The 25,451-nt window shown below is 45.3% G+C and overlaps 1 protein-coding gene across 1 annotated transcript in view; it reads right to left on the reverse strand.

The window, feature by feature from the left end:
- Window positions 1-22,458, reverse strand: part of STOM (stomatin) — a 31,933-nt gene extending 9,475 nt beyond the window's left edge. Inside the window, exons 1-5 of the mRNA XM_040241293.1 lie at window positions 22,293-22,458; window positions 7,479-7,582; window positions 5,679-5,751; window positions 4,465-4,547; window positions 1,207-1,410 (exon numbers count right to left, since the gene is read on the reverse strand). Of these exons, the coding sequence (XP_040097227.1) occupies window positions 1,207-1,410; window positions 4,465-4,547; window positions 5,679-5,751; window positions 7,479-7,582; window positions 22,293-22,353 (525 nt within the window). The 5' untranslated portion in view covers window positions 22,354-22,458. The remainder of the gene's footprint in view (window positions 1-1,206; window positions 1,411-4,464; window positions 4,548-5,678; window positions 5,752-7,478; window positions 7,583-22,292) is intronic.
- Window positions 22,459-25,451: the final 2,993 nt, after the last annotated feature.

Raw genomic sequence — 25,451 nt, forward strand, 5'->3', positions numbered from 1 at the left:
GAGAAGGCAGGCTGAGAACGCTCAGCCCTCGCACAGGCGCCTAAGGCAGCTGTTAGGGAGAGAGAAGGCAGGCTGAGAACGCTCAGCCCTCGCACAGGCGCCTAAGGCGGCCGTGTTCGCTGGAATCTGGAGTGGGGGAGGGCTGCAGAGAGTTACCCGCGGAGGCATGCAGGCTGAAGTGGGAGGCTGGATTACTGGGAAGTTGTTCTTGATTCTGCTACTAATAAGTGAATGTGGGTTGGCAAACGTTTTCTAAAAGAGCTAAATTCCTTCAGTCGAGTCCAAATCTTTGCGACCCAGTGGACTGCAGTCCGCCAGGCTCCTGTCCATGGGATTCTCCTGGAGTGGGCTGCCATGCCCTCCTCCAGGGGATCTTCCCGACCCAAGCATTGAACCTGCGCCTCTTACGGCTCTGGCATTGGCAGGCGGGTTCTTTACCACTACTGACACCTGGGAAGCCCTAAAAGGGTTAGATAGTGGCTATTGATTTTCAGTGTCTGGGGCAACTAACTCTGCCTTTGCTGATGAAAAGTGGCCATGGGAAATAATACACCAGTCAGTGCGTGTGGCTGCATTCTAATAAAGCTTCACTTATTAAAACAGGCGGCCAGAGAGCTGCTGAGCTCCTGTGAGCCTGTGTGAGCCGTGCTGCTTCTCCACGCCTCAGCCTCCTCCCTTTGCAGTGCTGGAGTGACGTCACACTGCTCTGTCTCACATGGTTGTCGGGGTATCACTTAAGACCAAAGACAGCTGCACAGACAGTAACAGTTCAGATGCACAGTACTTGATCTTTTCTGACCAAGTCAGATTTGATTCATCATCTGTTATGAAGGCAAGACTGGAAAGTGTTGAGAGTTACAAAAGAAGTCATGGGACTCGCACAGAATATGGCTCGAGCTGTACCTGCCCTGTCTTGCAGAACAGCCTCTGAACTATTACGCTAGAAGAAAAAAGCTGACACTAACTTTGGGGAAAAAAATCATACTGGAGGGAATTAAGAAACATGCATGCATTGGAGTGTTACTACCCTATAACCTACTCATATGAAAAAGATCCCCTTCCATCAAGCCTGGGAGAGTTTTCTATGAAGGAAAAAAGGCCAGTGAGTCTCCAGGCTGACTTAATGAAAAGTTCTCAGGTGCCCATGGGCCCTGTGCTTCTCTTCCCAAACCTGCAGCTGAGTCGCACCGGCAGTGCCCTCCTCACCTGCATGTTGTGTGCGATCTCTTCCCTGTCAGAGAGGATCTGGGAAAGGTTCTTGGTGCCCAGGACGTTCCTCAGGGTCGTTTGTGCCAAAAGACGGGTTGCGGAGTCAGCATTGGTGATGTTTGCCACAGCCAGAGTGGCGTTCTGCACGCGGTAATAGACCACGCCGTCCACGCTGATGGTGACCGAGTCCTTGGTGAGGATCTGCGAGGCAGGGAAGCACAGGAGATCCGTCAGCCTCGTTTTTAGTGACGCTGCGAGGACTCTGATGCCACCCAACGTCTTTAGTAAGTGCTGCTGATTGAATGTTTGCGTCTCCCTAAAATTCATGTTGAAACTCCATCCCCAGTGTGTTGGTGTTTGGAGGTGGGGCCTTTGGGAGGCCATGAGGGTGGAGCCCTCATCAATGGGATTAGCATCCTTATAAAAGAGACCCCAGAGAGAGCCCTCCCCCTTCTACTGTGTGAGGACATAATGAGCAAACAGTGATCTAGGAATGAGGAGGCAGGCCTTCATCAGACACCAAATTTGCTGGAGTCTTCACCAGCACTACTTCAGAACTGTGAGCAATACATACCTGGTTTATGAGCCACCGAGTTTGTTACACGACCCCAAGGGACTCAGACCACGAAGAATCAGAATGGTCACTATGTCTTAAAAATGTTAATAAAGTACTTTCGTTTACTATTAATTCCATTCACTCATTTGATCATTCAACAAATACTGAGACTTAGTCACAGTCAGTAGCTGACACTGTGCTAGGTTTCAGGGATAAAGGCATGAAAAACCCTTAGTTCCTACTTTCAAGGAGGTCAGGGAATCAAGGGACGCTCTAAGGGAAAAAGATGGACAGTTGTAGCTGGCAGAGGTGAGACATGAACTAAGTCTTGAAAAAGGAAATAACAATTTTCTGAGGATAGAGTGGGAGTATTCAAGGCAGACAATTATGTGTAAGAAGGAGCAGAGGCGCCAGAGAGCCTAGGTCTGATGAGCCTGAAGCAGCACAGTGTTACTGGGACGAAAGAACTGAGCTCTCTTCATAGGGCGATGTCAGGGTGGAAGTGTATTGACAGTGTGCTGCATAAAACGCTTGCAGGACACAGACCCCGTGTGTCAGCGCTTCCTGTCACGCTCAAGGGCAGAGTCCTTGGTTTGGTGCAAACCCCTTTGATACCTGCCCTCCGGCCTCCTTCCTCCCCACTCCTGCACATGTCCTGCGCTAGACAACGTGGGGCTCCCACACACACCGCGTCCCGGGCCTCCCTGCGGGAGTTCCTCTGCTAGGATGTCCCCCGCCCCCCCCACAACATCAGACAGATACGGCAGCTAAGACACAGCTCAAGTGCCCTCTTCTCCATGAAACTTGCCTGACCCTCCCGGCAGAGTTGCACACTCATTCCTTCACCCACCCCAGCAGTGACGCGATTTACTGACACCACTGCCTCCCTGTTCGACTAGGAACTTCTGAAGGCAGTTTGTCTTTATATCTCTAGCACTGGCAGAGTGCTTGATACACAGCAGGTAGTCAGTGAAACAAGAGATGGACTAGACGGAAGCACGGCCCCAGGGGTGGAGCGAGGGAGGAAGTGTGGGGAGAGGCAGGGGGCCTCAACTCCAGCTCCAGCGCTGCTGGCTCCTCCCTCAGGGACCTCTAGCGAGGGTTCTCGACTGTCTGACTTAGCGACTCCTCATCTGTATGACGGGGCTACTAATATTGCCCAATTCTAAGCAAATTTCTTTGAAGGTCAAATAAGATGTTTGCAAGTGAAGCCATTTTGAGAATGTAAAGAGCTATGTACGTGGAAAAAAGTCATAAAAACGATAATAGTTGTTTAGTTCTGCCAGGCATCAAAAGAGTTAATTCTTTTTTCTCAGTAAGCTAAAAATACTTCAAATTTGGAGGAGAAGTGGGGAGTTTGTAAATAGATACATAATATATTACCATCTTGTGTGAAAATTAATTTTTTCCCATGATGTGACGGAAAATGTAGGTCGTTTCTAAAGGGATTCTTGCCATAGAGACTCTGCCGCGGCTGGAGTTTCGTAAAGTTGCAGCCTCTCTGTCTACCGATTATTGTAGGCAGAGTGTTTATCTTCCTTCATAACAAGCTCACAGGGGATCAGAAAAAGAGGACTGCTTGCCAAGTTTCAAACTGCTCTGTGTTCAGGGAGCAGCTGGAAGGCAGAAGCTTGCCGTGACCCTGCCAGCTGCCCTCCGTGTTTACAGAGGAAAGTGCCAGAACTCGCCGCTACCCTCAGCGGGCTCCTTCTGAGAGTCAACCTTCCACATAGAGAATACAGACATGCTCTCAGTCTTGCTTTTACGGGTAAAAATGATTTCTGGTGTCACTGTGTATGTGTGGATTACAAAGTCTCACCTCACTAACTACGTGGCTCAGGACCAGCAGGGAAGCTTCTGAGCTGGTCTCTGGATCTTGTGACCAGGCTCCACCGCTCTGCTGAGGACCTGGCCTCTGGCCAGCAAACATCAGCAGCCTCTTTGGTCCTCCCCTGCATCTACCTGTGACGGTCATGACGCCTCCTCAGACACAAGGGCCAGGATGCCCGCCGCTGTGTCAAGGGCTGGGACGGTGCTAGTGGAGGGTCCCCGTGGCGTGGGGCTGTCCCAGGCTAAGCCTTGAGCAGGGACTCTGAGGCCCTGGCCCTGCCCGTGAGTCAGGAGGAAGTCCTGTCTGCTTTCTGGGATTCTGCTGTGAGCCTCAATGGTGAGGCACTTTGAAAAAGCCTGAAATAATCACTAATATAAAATATCATATTCTTATCTAAAATACCAAATGGGCAGTCTCTAATTCTTTGGCTTCTAACCAGTTTATCTAGAATACTGTCAAGAACTGTAAGAGGAATGTTCTATCAGAAACCCAGAGAGAAGCGTGATAGGGAGAGTGCTGATGGCAGTGGTGACATTATACTTACGTTAACATTATAGTACGCTTGTAATAATAATAAGCACTTTCACAGCACTTACTGTTTATCAGCCTCTGCTCTAAGCACTTTACATAGAGCGTCTCATTTACTTCTCACAAAAACACTATAGGGTAGGTCCTGCTTTTATAACCTCTATTTTATAGATGAGGAAATGCGGGCACAAAGAGAAGTTAAAGAACTTGCTGGAGGCCACACGGCCAGAAAACGCTGAGGGCAGAGGGGCTCTCCAGCTGTGCTGTGGCCGCTGGCCCCGCCACCTCTCCACACCAGGCCCAGGACAGCTCAGCCACCCACAGCAGAAGACGACCTTACCTCCTGAGGAGGGATATCAAATGAAATAGTCCTCATGTCCACTTTGATGAAGCTGTCAGTGCACGGCAGAATAAAAAACAAGCCTGCAACAGAGACACACCCAAGATCAGAGCACACCGGCACCTATCTCATCAGCTCACTGTGCCCTTCGGTTCTAACAGGATCAACCCGATTAACTGCAAGAAAGCAGGGCGTCTCAGGGGATGAGCTGGAGAGCAGCAGCCTCGACTCCTGCGGCTTTCTTCCCACAGCTGGCCGTCCCCACGAGACCTGTGGGCTGCATCTCCTTACTCTGCTTGTACTGGCGCCCGTTTGCTTTCACTTACCATTTTTTTTTGGCCGTCCCACACAGCAGGTGGGATCTTAGTTCCCCGCAGGGCCTGAACCCGTGCCCCGCTACAGTGGAAGCGTGGAGTCTTAACCACTGGACCACCAGGGAAATCCCTGTTTTCATTTAGATTGATGCAATTGCTTCTTACGTAATCTTGCTATTTCTTCCAGTCTTGTTTCCTACAAACAAGCTGCACCACGCCCTGCACAACCTGTCCCTGCTCACCTCTTCACCACTCCCCTCTGTTCCCGTCCTGCACCCCGGCTAGGCTGGGTTGCCTGCAGTTCACTGAGCTATAGTGCTCTTCTCTGCATGGCTCTGCACATGCTCTGATCCTGGGGACACCTCTCCCCCAGTTCTCACCTTTTCCTGCCAAGATGTCACCTCCAGAAAGCATCCTGCCACTTGGGGTGGACACTCTTTTCTGGGTTTCCACAGCCACCTGTGACTTCTTGACACAACATTCACCATGCGGGACTGTGACTGTCAACTGTCTCTGCTGGCGACCCACCACCAGGCAGAAAGACCCTTGGGGCAGGGACTCTGTTTTTGTGTCCCTTGAATTCTCAGAGCCTGGAACTCAGTGGGAGCTTAACTGAAGTTTGCCAAAAATAATGACTGGAAGCATTTATTTCAGTAGGGATTCTCATGCTCAAATTTCGATAGCTGCAGCTATTTCTGGCCTAAAGATAATCTTATCAACTCAAATAGGAAGGGGAGGGGAGAGGCGGGAAGGAAAGGGTAATTTCTGGTAGGCTGTACTGCTATTGTTGCACAAATTCTGCTGTGAGAAGTCTTCTAAGTCAACAGAGACCTTCATGAAGAAAATCATATCAGTAAAAGGATGAATTTTGCTTTCCAGACAAACAGTGCAAGCACTTACCAGGTCCTTTGGCTCCTCCTTGTAAGATGCGACCCAGTCTGAAAATGATGGCTCTTTCATATTCTTTTATGATCTAGATTAAAAACACAAATCATAATTTAACATGAGAAGTACAAGTAGTTACATGCATAGCTTTCGAAATATTATATATATATTTCTCCTCTAAATAGGTGAGCTGTTTATAACACCAGATAACAGCTACAGTCAACACGTTAATGTTTAATGACCCCTCCCAGAATTACCAAGAATTAATTACTTTTTTTGTGGATTACAAAGGCAGTAGATACTCACTGTGTAAAATCTGGATAGTATAGAGAGTATACAAAAGCAAATTCACAACTTCACTCCTCAGCTGTTAACATTATTATTCAATTACTCATGAATTGTCAACCCAGGGGGAGAAAAGTTAACATCCTCATAGTTTGCCTTCTGGTTCCTTAAACTATAATAGTAACTAATCTGAAAATTCTTAGAGAATATTTTCTCTTTTTAGCAATATGTAAGTGACTGTCATTTATCACAGTATTAATAACTTCATGGCAAACAGATGGGGAAACAGTGCAAACAGAGGCAAACTTTATTTCTTGGGCTCCAAAATCACTGCAGATGGTGACTGCAGCCATGAAATTAAAAGACGCTTACTTCTTGGAAGGAAAGTTATGACCAACCTATATAGCATATTCAAAAGCAGAGACATTACTTTGCCAACAAAGGTCCATCTAGTCAAGGCTATGGTTTTTCCAGTGGTCATGTATGGATGTGAGAATTGGACTATAAAGAAAGCTGAGCGCCAAAGAATTGATGCATTTGAACTGTGGTGTTTGAGAAGACTCTTGAGAGTCCCTTGGACTGCAAGGAGATCCAACCAGTCCATTCTGAAGGAGATCAGTCCCGAGTGTTCATTGGAGGGACTGATGTTGAAGCTGAAACTCCAATACTTTGGCCACCTGAAGAGCTGACTCATTTGAAAAGACCCTGATGCTGGGAAAGATTGAGGCCAGGAGGAGAAGGGGATGACAGAGGATGAGATGGTTGGATGGCAGCACCAACTTGATGGACATGGGTTTGGGTAAACTTCAGGAGTTGGTGATGGACAGGGAGGCCTGGCGTGCTGCAGTCCATGGCGTCGCAAAGAGTTGGACACGACTGAGTGGCTGAACTTAACTGAACTGATTAACTTTAGAGAAGAAATAACCAGCACAGGTGGGACAATAACCGTGTGCCAGGTGCTCTGCTAAGTACGTAGTTCATTTAATCCTCACAACAGCCCTATAAGACAGACGTTGCCATTTCCTCCCGTCTCACAGGTGAGGAAATTCAGCAAAGGTCACGCAGTAAACAGTAGCGCCTGCAGTCACACCTCAGAATCCTGACACTGGAGGACCTTTTTCTCACAGGATTGTCCTGCATCCCTGATTCCAGAAAATTTTAGATGGTGATCCTTACTTTAACCCACAGGAAGGACCGACCGGATAGGGGCTGAAAAGAAGTCTGTTTAAAAAAATTTTTTTTTATTTTTTGGCCACACCCCAAGGCATGTGGGACCTTAGTTCTCTGACCAGAGATCAAACCCACACCCCAGTGCATTGAAAGGTGGAGTCTTAACCACTGGACCACCAGGAAGTCCCTGAAAAGCAGTCTTAAAATTCCATTGTAATAGTTGGCTAGAGTAATTTTTCAAGAGATGAAGGGAAAAGAATTTTAGGTCAGTATAGTTTCTCTTACACACACACACCCCCTTCATGGGCTTATGTACTTATGAGCTGGCCCCTTTCCAGATGTGAATGAAACCTTTTTTACCTTTATGCACATCCATATTGACATTGGGAAAGTTATAACCGTGAACAAGAATGATATAGCCACCAAAATCCATCCACAAACACCGAGGCCTGCACTGGGGCTATCTGTGAAAATAAAAAAACACACAGTTCTTATCACTGTTCTTAGCACGAGCCCGCCGTCTTCACCCTTGCCATTCACTGAACGTCGGTCATTTACATGAACTTTCCCATCGAATCCACATAAAAACCGTGAGGTGTAAGTGCTACTTCCCCTAATCTCTACTGTGTGCTGAAGTAATAAAACTTTTAAGATCCATACCAACTACCAAGAAGGTTTAGTGGCAAAATCATCACAATACTAAGCACTAAGTATAGATGCAGTATCTGTTCAGAACATTTTGAAAACACAAGAATAGAAGCAACTCACACCATACGGCTGGAATTGAGGTGAAACCAGAGTGGGGTGGGTAGGCAGTGGCGGCAGTTGTTAGAGGGGCTTCTTGCAGGACGTGATGGTTAAGGGAAAACCAGTGACAAGGGGAAGGAGGATAAAAGGCATTTAAGCTGAGGGTACAGCATAATTAAAGGTGAAAATCATATGGTATACTTGTTCAAGCTCACTTAGGTCCTCTATTTAAAATGCCTGTAAAACATCTCACTAGCTATATGTACAGTTTATCACCCACGTTGGTTCTGATTTCTTGCTGCTGGTGCTGCTGCTAAGTCGCTTCAGTCGTGTCCGACTCTGTGCGACCCCATAGACGGCAGCCCACCAGGCTCCACCGTCCCTGGGATTCTCCAGGCAGGAACACTGGAGTGGGTTGCCATGTCCTTCCCCAATGCATGAAAGTGAAAAGTGAAAGTGAAGTCGCTCAGTCGTGTCCGACTCTTAACGACCCCATGGACTGCAGCCCACCAGGCTCCTCCATCCATGGGATTTTCCAGACAAGAGCACTGGAGTGGGGTGCCATTGCCTTCTCACTATTATGAAAATGCTATAATGAACATCTTTGTACATGGTTTTCCTCCCACATTCCTAATAGTTTACCTTTTCTGTAACATGAAATTGGGTTTTCTTTTTTTGGCTGTGCAGTGTGGCTTGTGGGATCTTAGTTCCTTGATCAGGGATTGAACCCATGCCCTTGGCAGTGAAAGTGCAGAGTCATAACCACTGGTCCACAAGGGAATTTCCTGAAATAGCTTTCTGTCTGATCACAAAGATAATATTAATACATGTCCCACTCCAAATAGTTTAGAAAAGTATAGAAAAGGAGGGAAAATTACTCAGTTCCAAGATGATATTCTTCCAAACCCTTTTTGTGCAGGCACATTTTTCAAAGTAAGTAAATAACATCTGCAACCTATCTCCCTCCCTTCTAGGTGTCCCTCTTTTTCCTTTTTGGGTTTTGTTGCTGCACATTTGTGCTTTTTCTGTTTCGGTTTCATTTTTATCTATTTGTGGTTTAGTTGCCGAGTCATGTCCAACTCTTGCAACCCCATGGACTGTAGTCTGCCAGGCTCCTCTGTCCACGGGATTCTCCAGGCAAGAGTACTGGAGTGGGTTGCCACTTACTTCTCTAGGGGATCTTCCCAACCCAGGAATCAAACCCGGGTCTCCTGCACTGCAGGCAGATTCTTCACCAATTGAGCTACAAGGGGTCAAGGAATTTTTATCAATTACACTTGCACAAAGTTAAAAAAGTCAAATAGTTCCACAAGACGAGTGCAAAAAAAGAGGGCAGTGCTCTGCTCCCCTCTCCCGATTTCTTCCAAGCCAAGTGTTCTTTCAGCTGTGTAGTGTGGTATCTGACTCACCTGTTTCTAAAGAACACACTAGTTTGTTATTGCTTTTACAGTCTTAAGCTTCATCTATTGACTTCCTACCCCTCCCCCACTGCATAAAGACACCTATCCTTGGGATTGCATAAAAATATCAAATTTTGTATTTCACAAATATGCAAATATGATTCAGAGCTAAGCCATGCAGTGAGGCCTAAGTTGTTTTTCACTCATACAATTTACTGATTTTTTTTTTTCTGGAGTCACTGTCCTCTTTTATTTTTCTTTTGCTTAGTTTTCGGTGTACTTAACGATTCAACTTTCTTCAGTTGTCTACACCTCCTTTCCGCAGGCTCAGGTATCCTACCCATTTCACCTGCTGAGGAAGCAGCTCGGAGCTGTGTCTGCACTGATTCTTGTTCTCCCTCTGCTTACCTCTCACTGCCATCCTGGTAATCTCCCTTCTCTTCCCGAGCCGCTTCCTACTCTCTGTATCTGAGGTCTTCCTGGTTCTTGCTTTCCTTTTTGTGGGGGACAGAGGGCCTGAATAGGCTCAGGGATAGATCCCTGTTCAAGCATGGAAGGCTGGTCTTTCCAGGAGCTGTTTTAATAAGGAGAGGGAGGGAGGGGGCCAGAGAGGAAGAGGTAGGCCAGGCATGGGTGATTCCTTAGATCAGAGGAGCGATTTAGATGGCAGTGAGAAGAAGTTCCGAATAAACAAAAAGAAAGCAGCAGATGATGGCTGGGAGCCCAGAGAAAAGACAGACACATGTGAGCACCCAGGTCAAGTGCTCCAAACCTGAGATGAAGGATGAGAAATACACAGGAGTACTCTGGTCTGGTCTTGGCCAGGCCATGTGGGATCTTCCCAACCAGGGATCAAGCCCGTGCCTGCTGCAGTGGAAGCGTGAAGTCCTAAGAATGGCAGCAAGTCTCTACATTAGTCCTCTGGTTGACGGGACTTTGCAATTTTCTGATCCCATGTCATAGTGTCAGGTAAATGTTCCACAAGTGATCTAAGTTAACCCTGGAGGTTTCTAAGTTATCTCTTTGAGGGGCATGGATGCATTCAGTGAGAAATTTCAAGCAAGGCCACATGCCACTTGTGGAGAGAAGTCAGGTCAGGCGCTGTTGTAACAGGTATGAATCACAGCAGCCTTTTTAGGTGGCTTGTTATACTTCCTGTACTACATTGAATTACTTTAGACACATATCTCATTTACTTCGTACAAAGTCCCTGGGAAGTTAGGTGTTTTTAATTCCACTTTACCATACCAATGAAGTCACTGAAGAAACTTTTCCCCGAGGTCACACACAATGGAGGACTTGGGCTTCAAATATAGGTCATCTCACTGCGAATCCCATGTTATAAATCAACTCACTCTTTGACCTTTTGCCTCTGAATAATAATAATTTAAAAATCCTTATTAAAGAAGCTGTTGTGTTTGGAGCACTTCCTCAAGACAAACTCCAAACTGGAAAAGCATGGTAGGAGTTCTGAGAATGAAATCTGATATCCTAACAGAGAAAGTCCTCTTAATTCCAGTTGTGCCTATTTATAGCAAAAGACAATCTCAAGGCTCATTGCCAGGCTCAAGCCTAGGTTTCCAAAGTGAAAGGAATTCCAAACAAGGAATAGACGGGCCACGAAAACTTATCTGACAGCGTCTGGTACTTTCTCAAACACGGCTCCAAGACTCCCTTACTCCAGGCAAAGCTCCGTGTCCTCAACATCCTAGACGATAAACTCCCTGAAGGCAGGGCTGTTTCTTTTTTATGTTTATATTTTCAATGTCTAGCACAGTTATCTCCCAGAGAGAGGACATAAAATACTTCTTAGCTTACCTGCTGGATGTATAATTTCTTTGTGCATTTATATCCCTTGTAAGATGAATTTCTAGTTTCAACTCTGTGACTTCTTACTTGTGTGATCTTTACCTCTCTGAACCTTTGTGTCTTGAAATAATCAGACTGGCCTCCCAGGATTGAGGCAGTGCTCAGTGAGTTTTCTGTCACTCTATTTTATTGCTGGGAGAAATATCAATAACCTCAGATATGCAGATGACACCACCCTTATGGCAGAAAGTGAAGAGGAGCTAAAAAGCCTCTTGATGAAAGTGAAAGAGCAGAGTGAAAAAGTTGGCTTAAAGCTCAACATTCAGAAAACGAAGATCATGGCATCCGGTCCCATCACTTCATGGGAAATAGACAGGGAAACAGTGGAAACAGTGTCAGACTCTATTTTTTTGGGCTCCAAAATCACTGCAGATGGTGACTGCAGCCATGAAATTAAAAGACGCTTACTCCTTGGAAGAAAAGTGATGACCAACCTAGATAGCATATTGAAGAGCAGAGACATTACTTTGCCGACTAAGGTCTGTCTAGTCAAGGCTATGGTTTTTCCTGTGGTCATGTATGGATGTGAAAGTTGGACTATGAAGACGGCTGAGCGCCGAAGAATTGATGTGTTTGAACTGTGGTGTTGGAGAAGACTTTTGAGAGTCCCTTGGACTGCAAGGAGATCCAACCAGTCCATTCTGAAGGAGATCAGTCCTGGGATTTCTTTGGAAGGAATGATGCTAAAGCTGAAGCTCCAGTACTTTGGCCACCTCATGCGAAGAGTTGACTCACTGGAAAAGACTCTGATGCTGGGAGGGATTGGGGGCAGGAGAAGAAGGGGACGACCGAGGATGAGATGGCTGGATGGCATCACGGACTCGATGGCCTTGAGTCTGAGTGAACTCCGGGAGATGGTGATGAACAGGGAGGCCTGGTGTGCTGCGATTCATGGGGTCGCAAAGAGTTGGACGCGACTGAGCGACTGAAGTAAACTCCTATTTTATTCAAGTGTTCAATTTCCACCACAAATAATGGGGAAAAAATTGGAGAAGGCAATGGCACCCCACTCCAGTACTCTTGCCTGGAAAATCCCATGGACAGAGGAGCCTGGTAGGCTGCAGTCCATGGGGTCATGAAGAGTTGGACACGACTGAGCGACTTCACTTTCCCTTTTCACTTTCATGCATTGGAGAAGGAAATGGCAACCCACTCCAGTGTTCTTGCCTGGAGAATCCCACGGACGGGGGAGCCTGGTGGGCTGCCGTCTATGGGGTTGCACAGAGTCGGACGTGACTGAAGCGACTTAGCAGCACTTAGCAGCAGGCACCTTTTCCCTTCTTGATAAAAACCTCTGAAACTACTCAGTTTTCCCCTCACTTTGTGCCTGACTGGCTAGGCCTGGAGAGTCAAAGACCCTCAAGAAGCTCATTTACGAATGAATTATTAATACCAGATGAGTACAGGGGATTTGACTGCCAATCAAAAAGAAGAAGAAATTAAGTGGATTTTCAGAAAAATGGGCTTGGTCTTTCACTTTTCAAAGGCTCAGCTAGAAATAATCTGAGCATACACACTGGGGAATCAGCACTGTTTCACCCTGAAACTCTTCCTCACCTGGTTATAGCTTTAAAAGATGCATAAAATCACATTCCTTGGAAAGGCGAGGTTTAAACTCCACCAGGCTGTAAGTGAACCCTTACTCATCTACAGTTACTACAAGTCAAGGGGAAAAGAAATCCTCAGTTACTTCCCCCAAATTGTAGGAAATTCATTTCCTCCAAGATTCCCATTCATTACTTTGAGGTCTGGATCCTGCCTCCTACCTTTACGAGTTAAAAGACAAATAACGAGTAATAGGTACTTCTGAGATATTTTGGTTGATATACCTGTTGATATTGCTGGGTAGGAACAGTCGTAAAGGTCAGGGACCCCATGATAACTGGTTGTAAACACTACTTTGCCCTGGTTTAGAGTTTTTTTTTTCTTTTACTATCAAACTCTTTCCTGAAAACTGTGTTAGAATAAATTTTTGACCAAGCAAGGTTTTGAAAATAGATATAAGCCCATACATTAACATATTTTTATTGAGTATTCCAATTGGGCTTTCTTCCAAGAAACTTACACACATTAAAAAAAAATCTTACTTTCTTTTTTTATTTTAAAAGCAAGGTACTGTCACTATATTAAACTTATAGTTCAGAATAGAGGAAGGAAAAAGTGATGTATACTTTCATTATCTCTAGACGGTGATTATTTTCTGCCTTGCTATATATATGTCCTGTAAATTTTTGTCCTTTTTCCCCCAAATTATATAGTTGTATATGTAATAATTTAAAATCTGTTTTCTCCTCTATAGTGTGGACATCTTTTCATATCAGGAAATATCTTTTATTATTATTAATATCCTATATTGTTATTAATATCCTTTAGTATCCTTTCTTATTAAAGGATATTACGAAATATCCTTTATTATTTATCCTTTATTAGTATCCTTTATTATTAAATAAATATCATTTATTATTAAAAGGATGCAATTAAATACCCTTTATTACTACACTATTCCATTGTTTCATATGATGAACATTTAGGTTGTGTCCAGTTTTCTCCACTAGAAACTCAGTTGTTTTGAAGATACTTGTAGTAAAGCTTCTATACATCTTCATTGTGTAAACTAATTTTGCTGAAAAGATGAAATTACACAATTCTTAAATTTCTCTCATTCTGGAGGTATCTTTTATGAATACTAATAATAACCATTTATTGACTGCCTATTACATGTCAGCCACAAGCTAAATTCTTATATACACTGTTTCTCATATTTATAAAAGTCTGTAAAGTAGGTATAAAATATTCCTCTCAGAGTACCAAAGTACTAAAGAAAAAGACTTCTTTTGGGAAGAGACAAAAGAAAAAGACAAAACAAAACCATGAAACAAATGAGGGAAAAAAAAAAAAGAACAAAACCAACTTGTAGAGAAATTGTTGTTGGGTTGGCTTCCAGACAAGCAGCAAAACAGTCTTTTCAAGATCATAACGTGCATAGTATCAGAGCACTGCATGCTGATCACGATCCCGTATCAGCCAATTTCCTTAAGGTTGATTAAATCTGTCACCACTAGAAATTATGTGAAATGATCAATTCTGTTTACTATTGTGACTCTGCTCTAAAGTTCAAAAGATACTGGATTTCCTCTTCAAGCAAGTACCTTCTGGTGTATCTGAAAATCTGACGAACATATTACTCACACAGGAAGAAGCGGTGTGGCCGCGAATATTAAAAAACCAACACTGAAAGCTGGAGAATCCCACAGACAGAGGAGCCTAGCAGGCTCCAGTCCATGGGGTCGCAAGAGTCGGACATGACTTAGCGACTAAAAGAGAGAGAGAGAACGCTGAAAGCATCATGTTTGCCTTCCTCCTTCCCAGAATGCAGGTGAAATACTTCATACCAGAAATTGCCAAGAACAGTGTTGCTTGGGTCATGAAAGATGGCCTGGCTAATTTAGTCTCAAAAACATGTTATCTGGTTCTAACAGCAAGTTTTAAGGGGTAACAGTAGGTCAAAATGAAAGGCCTTGGGATTTTTTGAGTTTTTCTTAAAAGCATATTTATTCAGCATACAGGTGTTCTTTTTTGGCCTCACTGGAGATTCAAAGTCAAGGTGTGGCAAACTTTTCCTGTAAACGGCCAGAGAATAAACACAAGGCTTTATTGACCGTAAAGTCTGTTACAACCACAGACTACTACGCAAAAGAAGCCGCAGACTACACACACGTGAAGAAGACGGCTGTGTCCCAGGCAAGCGTAACTTACGAACACTGGAATCTGAGCTCCATATCGCTTTCAGATCTTCCTCTATTTTAAAAAATGTATAAGTATAAAAACTATCCTCAGCTTGGGGGGCTGACAAAAGTAGGTGGTCAGCCAGATCTGGTCCATGGGCCACACGACCCATTCCTGTTCCACATCACATTCATCTATTTGAGGAAGAGGAAATCATAAGTTAAATAAGACACTGGCTCTTTCTTCCAACTTTTCAAATAAGGCTATATTTTCCACAGTCCCAGTTTCTCTTCCCTTATATTGTTTTGAAACAGGGTCTTTGAAAGATCTGCTAAATAAGAACTCAATGTGGAAACAAGCAAAGGGCAGATAAAATATGTGAATGTAAATATGTCTTCAATTAATCAAAATTTTATATAACTTTTTCAATCGACTGGGATTTTAGGAGACACAGAAGGGAAGGAAACAACAGAAGAAAAGGCAAATAAGAAAAATGGAGAAAGGAAGATAAACAACCAAAGTGAAGGTGGCATTCTGTAGAGAGAAAGACGAAAACAGGTGGAGAGGGGAGAGAGAGGCAGAGGCTAGCACAGAGTACCAGATACATGCTGAAAAAATGATGGCATTTACTTGACTGATGACCACAACTTGCAATTCACTGGGCAGAAGCTTTGAAAGCAAACAAGAGCATGCTATCATCCACCTTTCAAATGATTATTTTAATTAGGCGTGGTAGATGGTTCTCTGAATGCCCTTATCCTTAAACCTCTAGGGAAGAAATTATTCTCTGGGCTGGACTGGCTACAGGCCAGGTGGTATCAGGTTAAAAACCATGGCCAAAGACTAACTTCCCTCCCTGTTATAAACCTGCACATCCTAGACTCAAACAGCTAGTACTGATGAAGCGTTACGCGACCCAAACTATAAAACTTAAAATGTGTTTACCGTGAGAAGGAGATAGACTAGTCCTTTTAAGGAACATTTTCAATTAAAAAAAAAAAAAAGAAATAAAGGGAATGCTGTGCTTAGCTCAAAAAGAAATACAGAAATTAAGTAAGTGTAAGTATTTTATTTCCCAAGCATCTTGAGGATTTTCTGCAGCTTTCCTTCATTTGAATATTTCTGGCCATAAAAGAGGAGAAAGAATAGGTGCGAGTATCATCAGTAACTTCAAATTTGAACACCTGCGTCTTTAAAAGGACTCCCTCTGCTAGTCGATAGCACTTCACCATCTCTAAATACCATTTGTCGTATCTCTAACTACCTTACTCAAAGTCTGTCTTCTCCGGACTTGTGGCCTTGTTAAAACAGTGCAGCACCGCGGCTTCAGAGTTGGCTCCGCTACTTATTAGCTGTGTGTTCTCTGCAAGTGTCTAACTCTGTGCTTTCGTCTAATCATCTAAAGAGAGGGCTAAAAAGAGCACCTCCTCAGAGGGTCAGTGTGAAGAGTAAGTGAGCTGTCACGCAGGATACCTAGTATACAGCAAGTGCTCAAGCATTTATTAATTAAATAGCTGTTGAATGAGTTGAGTGATTCTACTGTTTTGGGGTTTGTTTTTTTTTTTCAGCTGTGCCATGCAGCTTGTGGGATCTTAGTTTCCTGACCAGGAACTGAACCTGGGCCCTTGAACACTTAAGAGCAAGGAGTCCTAATGACTGGACCTCCAGGGAATTCCCAGATTCTGCTGTTCTGCGGGGAAGAGAAGAAAAGGCTGACTATTACAGAAGATAAATGGAAGTTACATGTCCATATATAGGATCCCAGAATACAGTTCATCAATTTTTGGTGGTGAGCAGGTAATAGGAAAGGTAGTTAGAAGTAGAAATACAATGTTGTTTTACTCATGAAACTTAGATGTTATAAACCAGTGTTATTTAAAAAACAACCACCACCACCACACACACACACAATTCAGAATCATCCTCTGTCCCAAAGCGGTAGTCACACTGCTTTCTCCAAATGTTTTCTTTCGTCTTTTTAAAATCAGCCCTTTACACCCACGAGGTTAGAGAATTCAGGGAAAGTATGGACTGAATATGACCCATGTCTGGAAAGACTGATGTTCTTTATTAAATTTAGACTGACCCTGAAACATATTAAATAGAACAAAACCCTTATACTTCTTCACTTTTTTCCCCCTAGCACTTTCACTTGTATGTCTTAAGCGTTAGTTTCTCAGTTGTGTTCGACTCTGTGACCCCATGGACTGCAGCCCGCCACGTTTCTCTGTCCATGGGATTCTCCAGGCAAGAATCCTGGAGTGGATAGCCATTCTCTTTTCCAGGAGATCTTCCCGGCCCAGGGATCGATCCCGAGTCTCCTGCATTGCAGGCAGATTCTTTACTGTCTGAGCCACGAGGGAAGAAGCCCTAGACATCTTAAGTGAACGTGAAAAGTGAAAGTCGCTCAGACTCTGCGATCCCATGGACTATACAGCCCATGGAATGCTCTAGGCCAGAATACTGGAGTGGGTAGCCTTTACCTTCCCCAGGGGGTCTTCTCAACCCAGGTCTCCCGCATTGCAGGCAGATTCTTTACCAGCTGAGCCACAAGGGAAGCCCTTTAAAGTACCTATAATTGAGTTTTCTCGTAAAAGTCTTTGGAGGGCAACATCATTTTAATTAAAAAAATAGAAACGTAAGGGAACTAGCTCTTAAGGTTCCCAATTCTTCAGCTGAGATTGAGTAGCTAAGCAGTGGCTAAAAGCTTGGAGTTTTGCTGTTAAGAGTTCCATTCTACTGCTAAATTTTATTAGTAAAGTGAGGGAAAGTGAAGTCACTCAGTCGTGTCTGACTCTTTGTGACACCATGGACTGTAGCCTACCAGGCTCCTCCGTCCATGGGATTTTCCAGGCAAGAGTACTGGAGTGGGTTGCCATTGCCTTCTCCAGGGGACCTTCCCGATCCAGGGGTTGAACCCGCACTGTAGGCAGATGCTTTACCATCTGAGCCACCAGGGAAGTGAAATGAAGGAAGAGAACAGTTATTATCTCAAATGAGAATATATGTAGAGTGCCTGACACTTAGGAAAGTGAAAAGTTTTAAACGAGTCTGGTGACTCAGACAGTTAAGTGTCTGCCCGCAATGTGGGAGACCTGGGTTCAATCCCTGAGTCAGGAAGATCCCCTGGAGAAGGAAATGGCAACCCACTCCAGTACTCTTGCCTGGAAAATTCCATGGGTGGAGGAGCCTGGTAGGCTACAGTCCATGGGGTTGCAAAGAGTCAGACACGACTGAGCAACTTCACTTCACTAAACGAGGGAAGAGAATAGTTATTATCTCATATGCAAAAATATGTAGAGTGCCTGACACTTAGGAAGTGTTCAGTAAATAGTAGCCATTATTATGATCAGAACTGTAAGGTAATTATTGACAGTACATAGGAATAAACTTTATATTAAGTGAACTACCTTCTGGGACCTGCACACCACAGAGAAACATCAAGACTAACAACCTGCTTGGGGATTCTGTCCCTGGAGGAGAAACAGACCACATTTGGGGAGATAAGTCAGAGTCCTAAACATTCTTGGACTTTCACATTTTTTGTCCGTAAATTTTAATTTCCTGCATAATTACTAAGCTGTTGTTAATGTTTTTATTGTGTTGTCCCCAATAAATAATATCTTAATAATTGACATTTTAAAGTTTCAAAAGTACATTCACAAAAATGTTCTCATTTGATACTCAAAACTTTGGAAGCTAGATAGTACGGTAAGATGATGCTCAATATCTAGATAAGGAATTGACTCTGGAGATTGAGAGACTTCCCCAGGTGACCCAGGTGGTAAGTGATGCTACTGAGGTCTCAATTCAGATCTTTGAATTTTAGATTCCACCCTCATTTTGCTATCTATACAATCTTACCATCCATGCATATTTACAACTAGGCAAGGCTAGTATCTAATTTACATTGTCTGATATTTTAGGACAGACTTGTTATTGCCAGTAACTTCAAGGCTAATCTATTGAAATGTCAGGGCAAATGTTTGGGGCTCAGGTGTCTTTACAAGTCTCAGAGTATAGACAAAGGTCCAAAAATAATGGAAGAATTGATGTGTGTTAACAGAGATCTGATGCACACTTCCTTCTTTCTACTGTGACCTCTAACTGCTCTTTCCACACTTTCATAAACAAAGGAGATTCCTTATTAAGTACAATATATTACTTTGACAATTATAATCCCTTTATCGATAACATAAACCCAGATAGTCTATCTGTAACGAGGACATGTATGAGGAACAAGTCCACACCCTAAAATCAATCATTTGAGTTGTAACAAACTTAATAAAACAAACTGTAAACAGAAAAATGTCTCCATTAATGTAAACTTTATCTCACTCCTTCCTTTTTCTTTCAACAAATATTTTTGCAGACCTACTAGGCACTTGATTCTGAACTTACTACCGTGATCAAGGACACAATCCTCTGCTTTCAGAAGCTCTCCTGGTCTAACAAAGGTGATTATAATTTATATTTATAGTACTGTGTAATAAACATTATGATGGAGGCCGGCACAAATTGTCAGGCAGAAACAGAGAAGAGGGGCTCACTTTTTCTGGTTATAATAGTTTTCAGGAAAGTTATTTCTGACATCTTACAAAACAGACTTTGAATCCAATCTTTATCATATTTATCAACATTAAAAAAATTTTTTTCTTCAAAGTTGACCAGGTGATCAATGACTTTGTCTTTTACAGTGTGCAAGTTATACCATGAGGTGTGTCCAATAACCTATTTAATTATAAAAAGTGACAGAAATGCCAACTTCTGCAGACTTGTCATCGCTTGAGTTAATCTATGACCACTGATGGATTTAACTCAGATTAATCATTAAATAAGTTACAAAGTATTCCCCATCTGATCGACTGTAACAACTGAAATAAACAAAGCAGTCCCCTGATTCTGCTTATTTTCAGGCATTCTCCCAAAGGGATTTATTCTGTTGACATGACTCTTAATTATAATCACGCGTGTCTTTGTAACCCACCTGCATTATCTCATTACAGAGTGAACGCACTGGCTTTAAAGAAAGACTAGTCTTGCCTGAGGGTATGGTCATATTTACGTTCCTAAGACTAATTATCAGCAAAATCATAACAGGACAGTTTGGGCTTTTATATTCCACTGCTCCTCTTGGAAGCAGCCCTCTGGAGTTGTCTTATCCAGGAGTTCTTGACTGAAGCTAGGTTCCTTTGCGGTCTCTCAGCTTCTGCTTGACAAGTTCCTCCTTTTGGGTTTGCATTCCAGAGAGCCCGAGGGCTTCCCTGATGGCTCAGACAGTAAACAATCTGCCTGAAATGCAGGAAACCTGGGTTCAACCTCTGGTTCTGGAAGCTCAATTCCCGGGTTGGGAAGATCTCCAGTATTCTTGCCTGGAGAGTTCCATGGACAGAGAAGCCTAGTAGGCTACAGCCCCATAGGGTTGCAAAGAGTACCACACGAACTGCGACTAACACCTCCACTTTCTAGAAACGGCTCTAGGATGGGGGAAATGATTTGCAAAGTCAGTTCAAGGCTGAACCTAGTTCACAGGTGTGGGTGATTTTTTCCACTCTGAGCTTCAGTTTCCTGGCTGTAAAGGGATAGAGAATGAGATTCTCCTTGTGGAGCTGTTAGAGGATTGCACTGGATAATGCTTTTAAAGTATTTGGGCTGTGTTTGGCATATGGCAAGCACTTGGTAAATTCTATTTAATAAATTCTCATATTGGCTTTCCTATCAGTGTCACATCTCTAAGTCTTACATTTTTTAAAAAAAGGTGACAGAGCCCAGGCAAAATTTTGTTTAGATGTATGATTTTCAGAGGAATAGGTGCACAGTTTTCATTAGATTCTTTAAAAGACTTCTGTCTAAAAAGTAGTGAAGTGCAGAATCAAGAAAAAGAACTTAAAGAGTGAATGCTGTTCTGTGAGCACGAAAAACAACTCACATTAAGTCCAAAGATCATGTTTATTCCCAAAGAACTTCCACAGATTTCCTACCAGAGTGTCACCAAACTTAAGGTACAGAAAAGTGACAATTTAAGATTTCTGTAATTCTTTTGATGTTCCTGGAATGGAACTAAAGACAAAGATTGCTGGAAAAGGAAATGGGGACATGTTGGATCGGTGGACAAGGCTGTCATCACAAATAATCAGAACTGCTGAGGCCAGTGCAGCGGTCCTCAACCTCTTTAGCACCAAGGACCAGTTTCCTGGAAGACAATGATTCCACGCATGGAGGCGGGGGTAGCGGTGGACAGGATGACTCATGTGCATTACCTTGACTGTACACTTTATTTCTAGTATTATTACATCAGCTCCACCTCAGATCATCAGGCATTAAATCCCAGAGTCTGGGGACTCCCGCAGTACAGTGTTCTTTGTGGGGGGCTGGAAAAGCCCATCCAGCCCCCTAACTTTTTCACTATGTCATTCTGTCTGAAATTCTGTCCTTAGAAAGAATTCCTTTGGATCACTAAGAACCCCTGGGAGGGAACCAGTACTCCTGAGAGGTTTACAGCCCTCTCTTTATGAACCACCCCCATCTCCCCCAAGGAGTTAGCCAGTAACGGTTCGGGGAGATAGCCCTCTCAAGGGTGCTAGTCCCTTCATAGGGGAACGAATTGAGCCACACAATTTCTGTCTTCAAGCCTGGGAAGGCCCTGGTAGGGTGGGGAACTCACAATTCCTAGGGAGGGCCAAAAGCCAGGATGCTGATGTTCCTAGAACAAAGGAAAGTGGAGGGGCCAGAGCGAGGCGGAAAGTGAAGCTGGAAAGAGATACAGGAAGGATGCCAGAAAGAGCCTTCTTCCGCAACTGTGTAGGGAACCTGTGGCGAAACCGCACCGGTCTGTTGCGGGGTTTAGTAGGACAAACTGGCCAGGGTGGGGAGCAGGAGGAGTTCTTTCTAGCTCGGGAGGACCCGGGCTTACTCTGAGGGTGGGCGAGGGCGGGGTGGCGGAGCTGTCCTCGGATGGGGCTGGAAGGGAGCGGGGCGAAGACGCCAACTTCCCCCGCGCCCCGGGCGTGGCGGGCAGGTTTGGGCCCCGATTCCACCAGCCGCTGCCGCCAGTCACTCGTGCACGCCACGAGATAACGAGCGGAAAGCGCTGGCACAGGGCCTGGCATCTGGCAGCCGCTGGATAACGCGAGTCCCTGCTCTGGCTGTGGGCACCGCAGACACGCCCTCGATGCCGCGTCCCGGCCGTGCAGGGCACTGGGCGTGCATTCTGCACCCTAACTAACATCCCTAAAACTTTCCCCCCCAGCCTGGGAAGTAGGGTTCATCATTCTCCGCGTACAACGGGCAGAGACGTCGGTTGTGAGCCACAGTCACTCGGCTATGGAACCTCGGAGACATTCCTGGGGCCTTTGGGCTGGGGCTCTTCCCGAAAGGAGGTGAAGGGGGCGGCGGGGGACCCCACGGGCCTCGCCAGGGGCACGGGGCTCACCCTTGAAGGAATCGGGAAGCCGCCGAGCTTGGGTGTCCACTGCTGGCCGCTTGTCAGACATGCTGCCCGAACCAGAGCCGCTACGCTCGCGTCGAAGTCGCCGGAGCCTGAGGTGGAGCTGCGAAGAATGCCCGGAGGCGACCCAGGAGCCCCGAGACGCAGGCAGCAGTCCCGCCCCTTCTCCGCGGCCCAGCCAATCGCCGCCCAGGACCGAGGAGGACACGCCCCCCCCAGCCACCGCCCCTCCCGCGGGGCCTCTTCTCCCGCCCTCCCAGCTATCCAAGGGCTGAGGGGCGTGGCCGGAGGGGCGAGGCGCCCCTGGGGCCGGGGTCCGGGCGGGGGTCCGGGCCGGGGGCAGCGCCGGAAGCGGGGGCGTCGCCGGAAAGGAAGGGCGGAGGCCCCCGGGGTGGGAGCGGCGGCTGAGAAGGTACGGGAAGGGGCTGAGAGGATGGCCTGAGGGAGGATGCCTTCCTGCTGGGCGAACGAACTGGAAGAAGATGGTGCCCTCCTTGGGCGGGTAGGGTCCAGGTGAAGGGAGGCGGCCGAGGGGCCCGCGTCCAGGGTGAGGGCGCCAAAGTCCGCCCTAGACCGGGAGCCCCCGCGGTGCGAGGGGAAGAGAGCGGTGCGGCCAGCCTCGAGCCCAAAGCAGTGAACTCGAATGAGGGGCCCCTTATTGAAATAAAGTCGGGCAGGGCACTCGTTGCTGGGGAGCCAGCGCGCCGGGGGGAGACGCGGGGCCCGCCCTCCTGCAGTTGATAGAGGTGACCGGCGAGTGAACAAAGCAAGCGCGTGGCCGCGGGCGCCCGCAGTGAAGGGCTCGGGGAGCTCCGGCAGCCCCGGGAGGAGCCCCTCTAGATGCCGGGCCAAGGGAAAGCCTGGCTAAGGAGGCGGCGTTGACTGAGAGGTGAGAAGCAGCCACCCTTGGGAAGGACAGGCGCGGAGGGAGGTCGGTGAGGGAATCCCAGGCAGAGAGAAAAGCACTAGCGAGAGCATTCCCCACCTCCCGCTTTCTGCTGGGTGGTGGCTGAAACCTCACGGTGGAAAACCAGGCTGTGTTTTATCCTCGATGACTTGTCCGGATGCAAGCAATTCAAAGTATGGCGAGGTGCACGAGCAGATGCTCTTTAAGAAAAACATTTCATCTGGAAATACAGATTCTCCGCAAGTTGTAAAGACAGTAGCTAGAGCTTATGTGTCCACTCTATTTAGTTCCCTCTCATAGTTGAATCTTATGTGTAGTATCAAAGCTAGGAAATTGACGGTGGCTCGCGAAGTATGTATCCTTCTGTGCCGTTTTACCTCATGCCTAGTTTTGTATAACTACCGTTACAGTTACCGAACAGCAGGGCTGTTCCATCGGCCTGGCCTTAGAATATCCAACACTGTGGTGTTCGGGCAGTTGATACGGTAGACTTTTTAGTTTTAGCTCTGGAGCCCTGTGGTTGTCAGGGTAGACAGTGGAGCACACACAATTGTAAGGGTGTTGGGTGGCAGATCATGGTTGCTTTGGGGTGCAGGCACTAGCGTATGGTACAAGCCTAAGGCGGAACTCTCAAGTTTATCTCCAGTCACATCAGGAAAGAACTGTTTATATTCGTGGAAGTGGAGTACTGCTTGTGAAGTGGCTTGGTTTATAAGCCTTCTGGAGAAGATAAGGAGGGGAGTATGGCAATTTAAGGCTCCTTTCCCTCTAAATCATCCTTGAGAAAGTCCACAGCTTCATATTTTCCATTCCACAACAAATAAGCCCCAGAGGCATGAACTTCCTGTTTATGCCGTGGTTCCCAGGAATAAGGAGTGAAGGCACAAGCAGCTAATTAAAACCTTTAATAAAGGAGGGCTTGATTACAAATTGGAAATGGTGGGAAAGTAGCTTTCATTTTTGCTGGAAAGGAAAATATTTCAGAATGAATTTCACGTTTGTACTACTACTCCTGCTGCCTTGATTCAAATTTCAAGGCAATCCCAGCAGCCTCACTTCTGGAGGCTTAGAAAAGCGGCTTCTCCCTTTGGGACGAAGACTTTGGTAAACACTTGTTGGCCCTGGCTTCAGATTGCATCAGTATGGGAGCTAATTCCAGGCCCCAAACTGAGAACAAGCTTTGACTTGATTTTTAAATTACTTTCAAAGTAGATGGGAATTTCCAGATTTAAGAGTTTAAAATGCTGAGTTTTATTTGTCCATGAAGCTATTGTATTCTGGCTTTCTCATGCATATTCTATATAAATTTATTGATTAAACATACTTTGGGACATTCTGGTGGTCCGGTGGTTAGCAATCCATCTGTCAATGCAGGGGATGAGGGTTTGATCCCTAATCTGGAAAGATTCCACATGGCATGGAGCAACTGAACCCGTGGGCCACAACTGCTGAAGTCACGTTCTAGAGCCCAAACACTTCAGTGAAGAGTAGCTCGCACTTACTGCAGCTAGAGAAAGCCTGGGTGCAGCAACAAAGACCCAGTGCAGTCAAAAATTAATAAATAAAATGTAAAACATACTTTGAAAATAAATACTGTTGTGTTGGGAGCCAGCGTGAGGAACTCTGCCCATGGCAAAGGTCATGAGGAAGGAAGCTTGGCATGCAAAGGCGTGATCAAGCCTCAGGAAACCCCGTTCCCGAGCATCTACCTCCAAAACCAGAGTACTTTATGGGGAGCTCTCCCCCATAACCATTTCTCTCAGAGGAGTTAACTTACAGCTCCAGTTAATAAAAATTCCTGGGCATGACAAGAGTGTTTCAACTTAAGAACTCTGAAGTTTCTCTGGCCTGCCTGATCAGGCTCGTCTGGCCGCATGTGATTGTTTACAGCCTCCCAACTGTGAGAGGCACGGGATGTTTTAAAACTTTCTAAATACAGACTCTTTGAGAAGTTAGAAGATCATTAGTATAGTATAGTGGGTTGATTAGAAATTATATTGGTGAAGGGTTTTTTCATTTGTGTGCCAATAATTACTGCTAATTCCCTGCCCTGGGTGTGACAAGGATGTCTCAGGTCAAACCTCTCTGCTGACAGACTAGCTTGTGTGACAACCTCTCAACCATAAACAGCACAGAGAGTTTGGAGTATTAGCATAGGGCTTTTTTCATTGATGAGTCAATGATTACCATCAGGCCTCCATATCCTTAGGCACCTGAGAATATATTAATCAATGTAT

Source organism: Oryx dammah, unplaced genomic scaffold (assembly GCF_014754425.2).
Source record: "Oryx dammah isolate SB20612 unplaced genomic scaffold, SCBI_Odam_1.1 HiC_scaffold_1, whole genome shotgun sequence".
Taxonomy (NCBI): Eukaryota; Metazoa; Chordata; class Mammalia; order Artiodactyla; family Bovidae; genus Oryx; species Oryx dammah.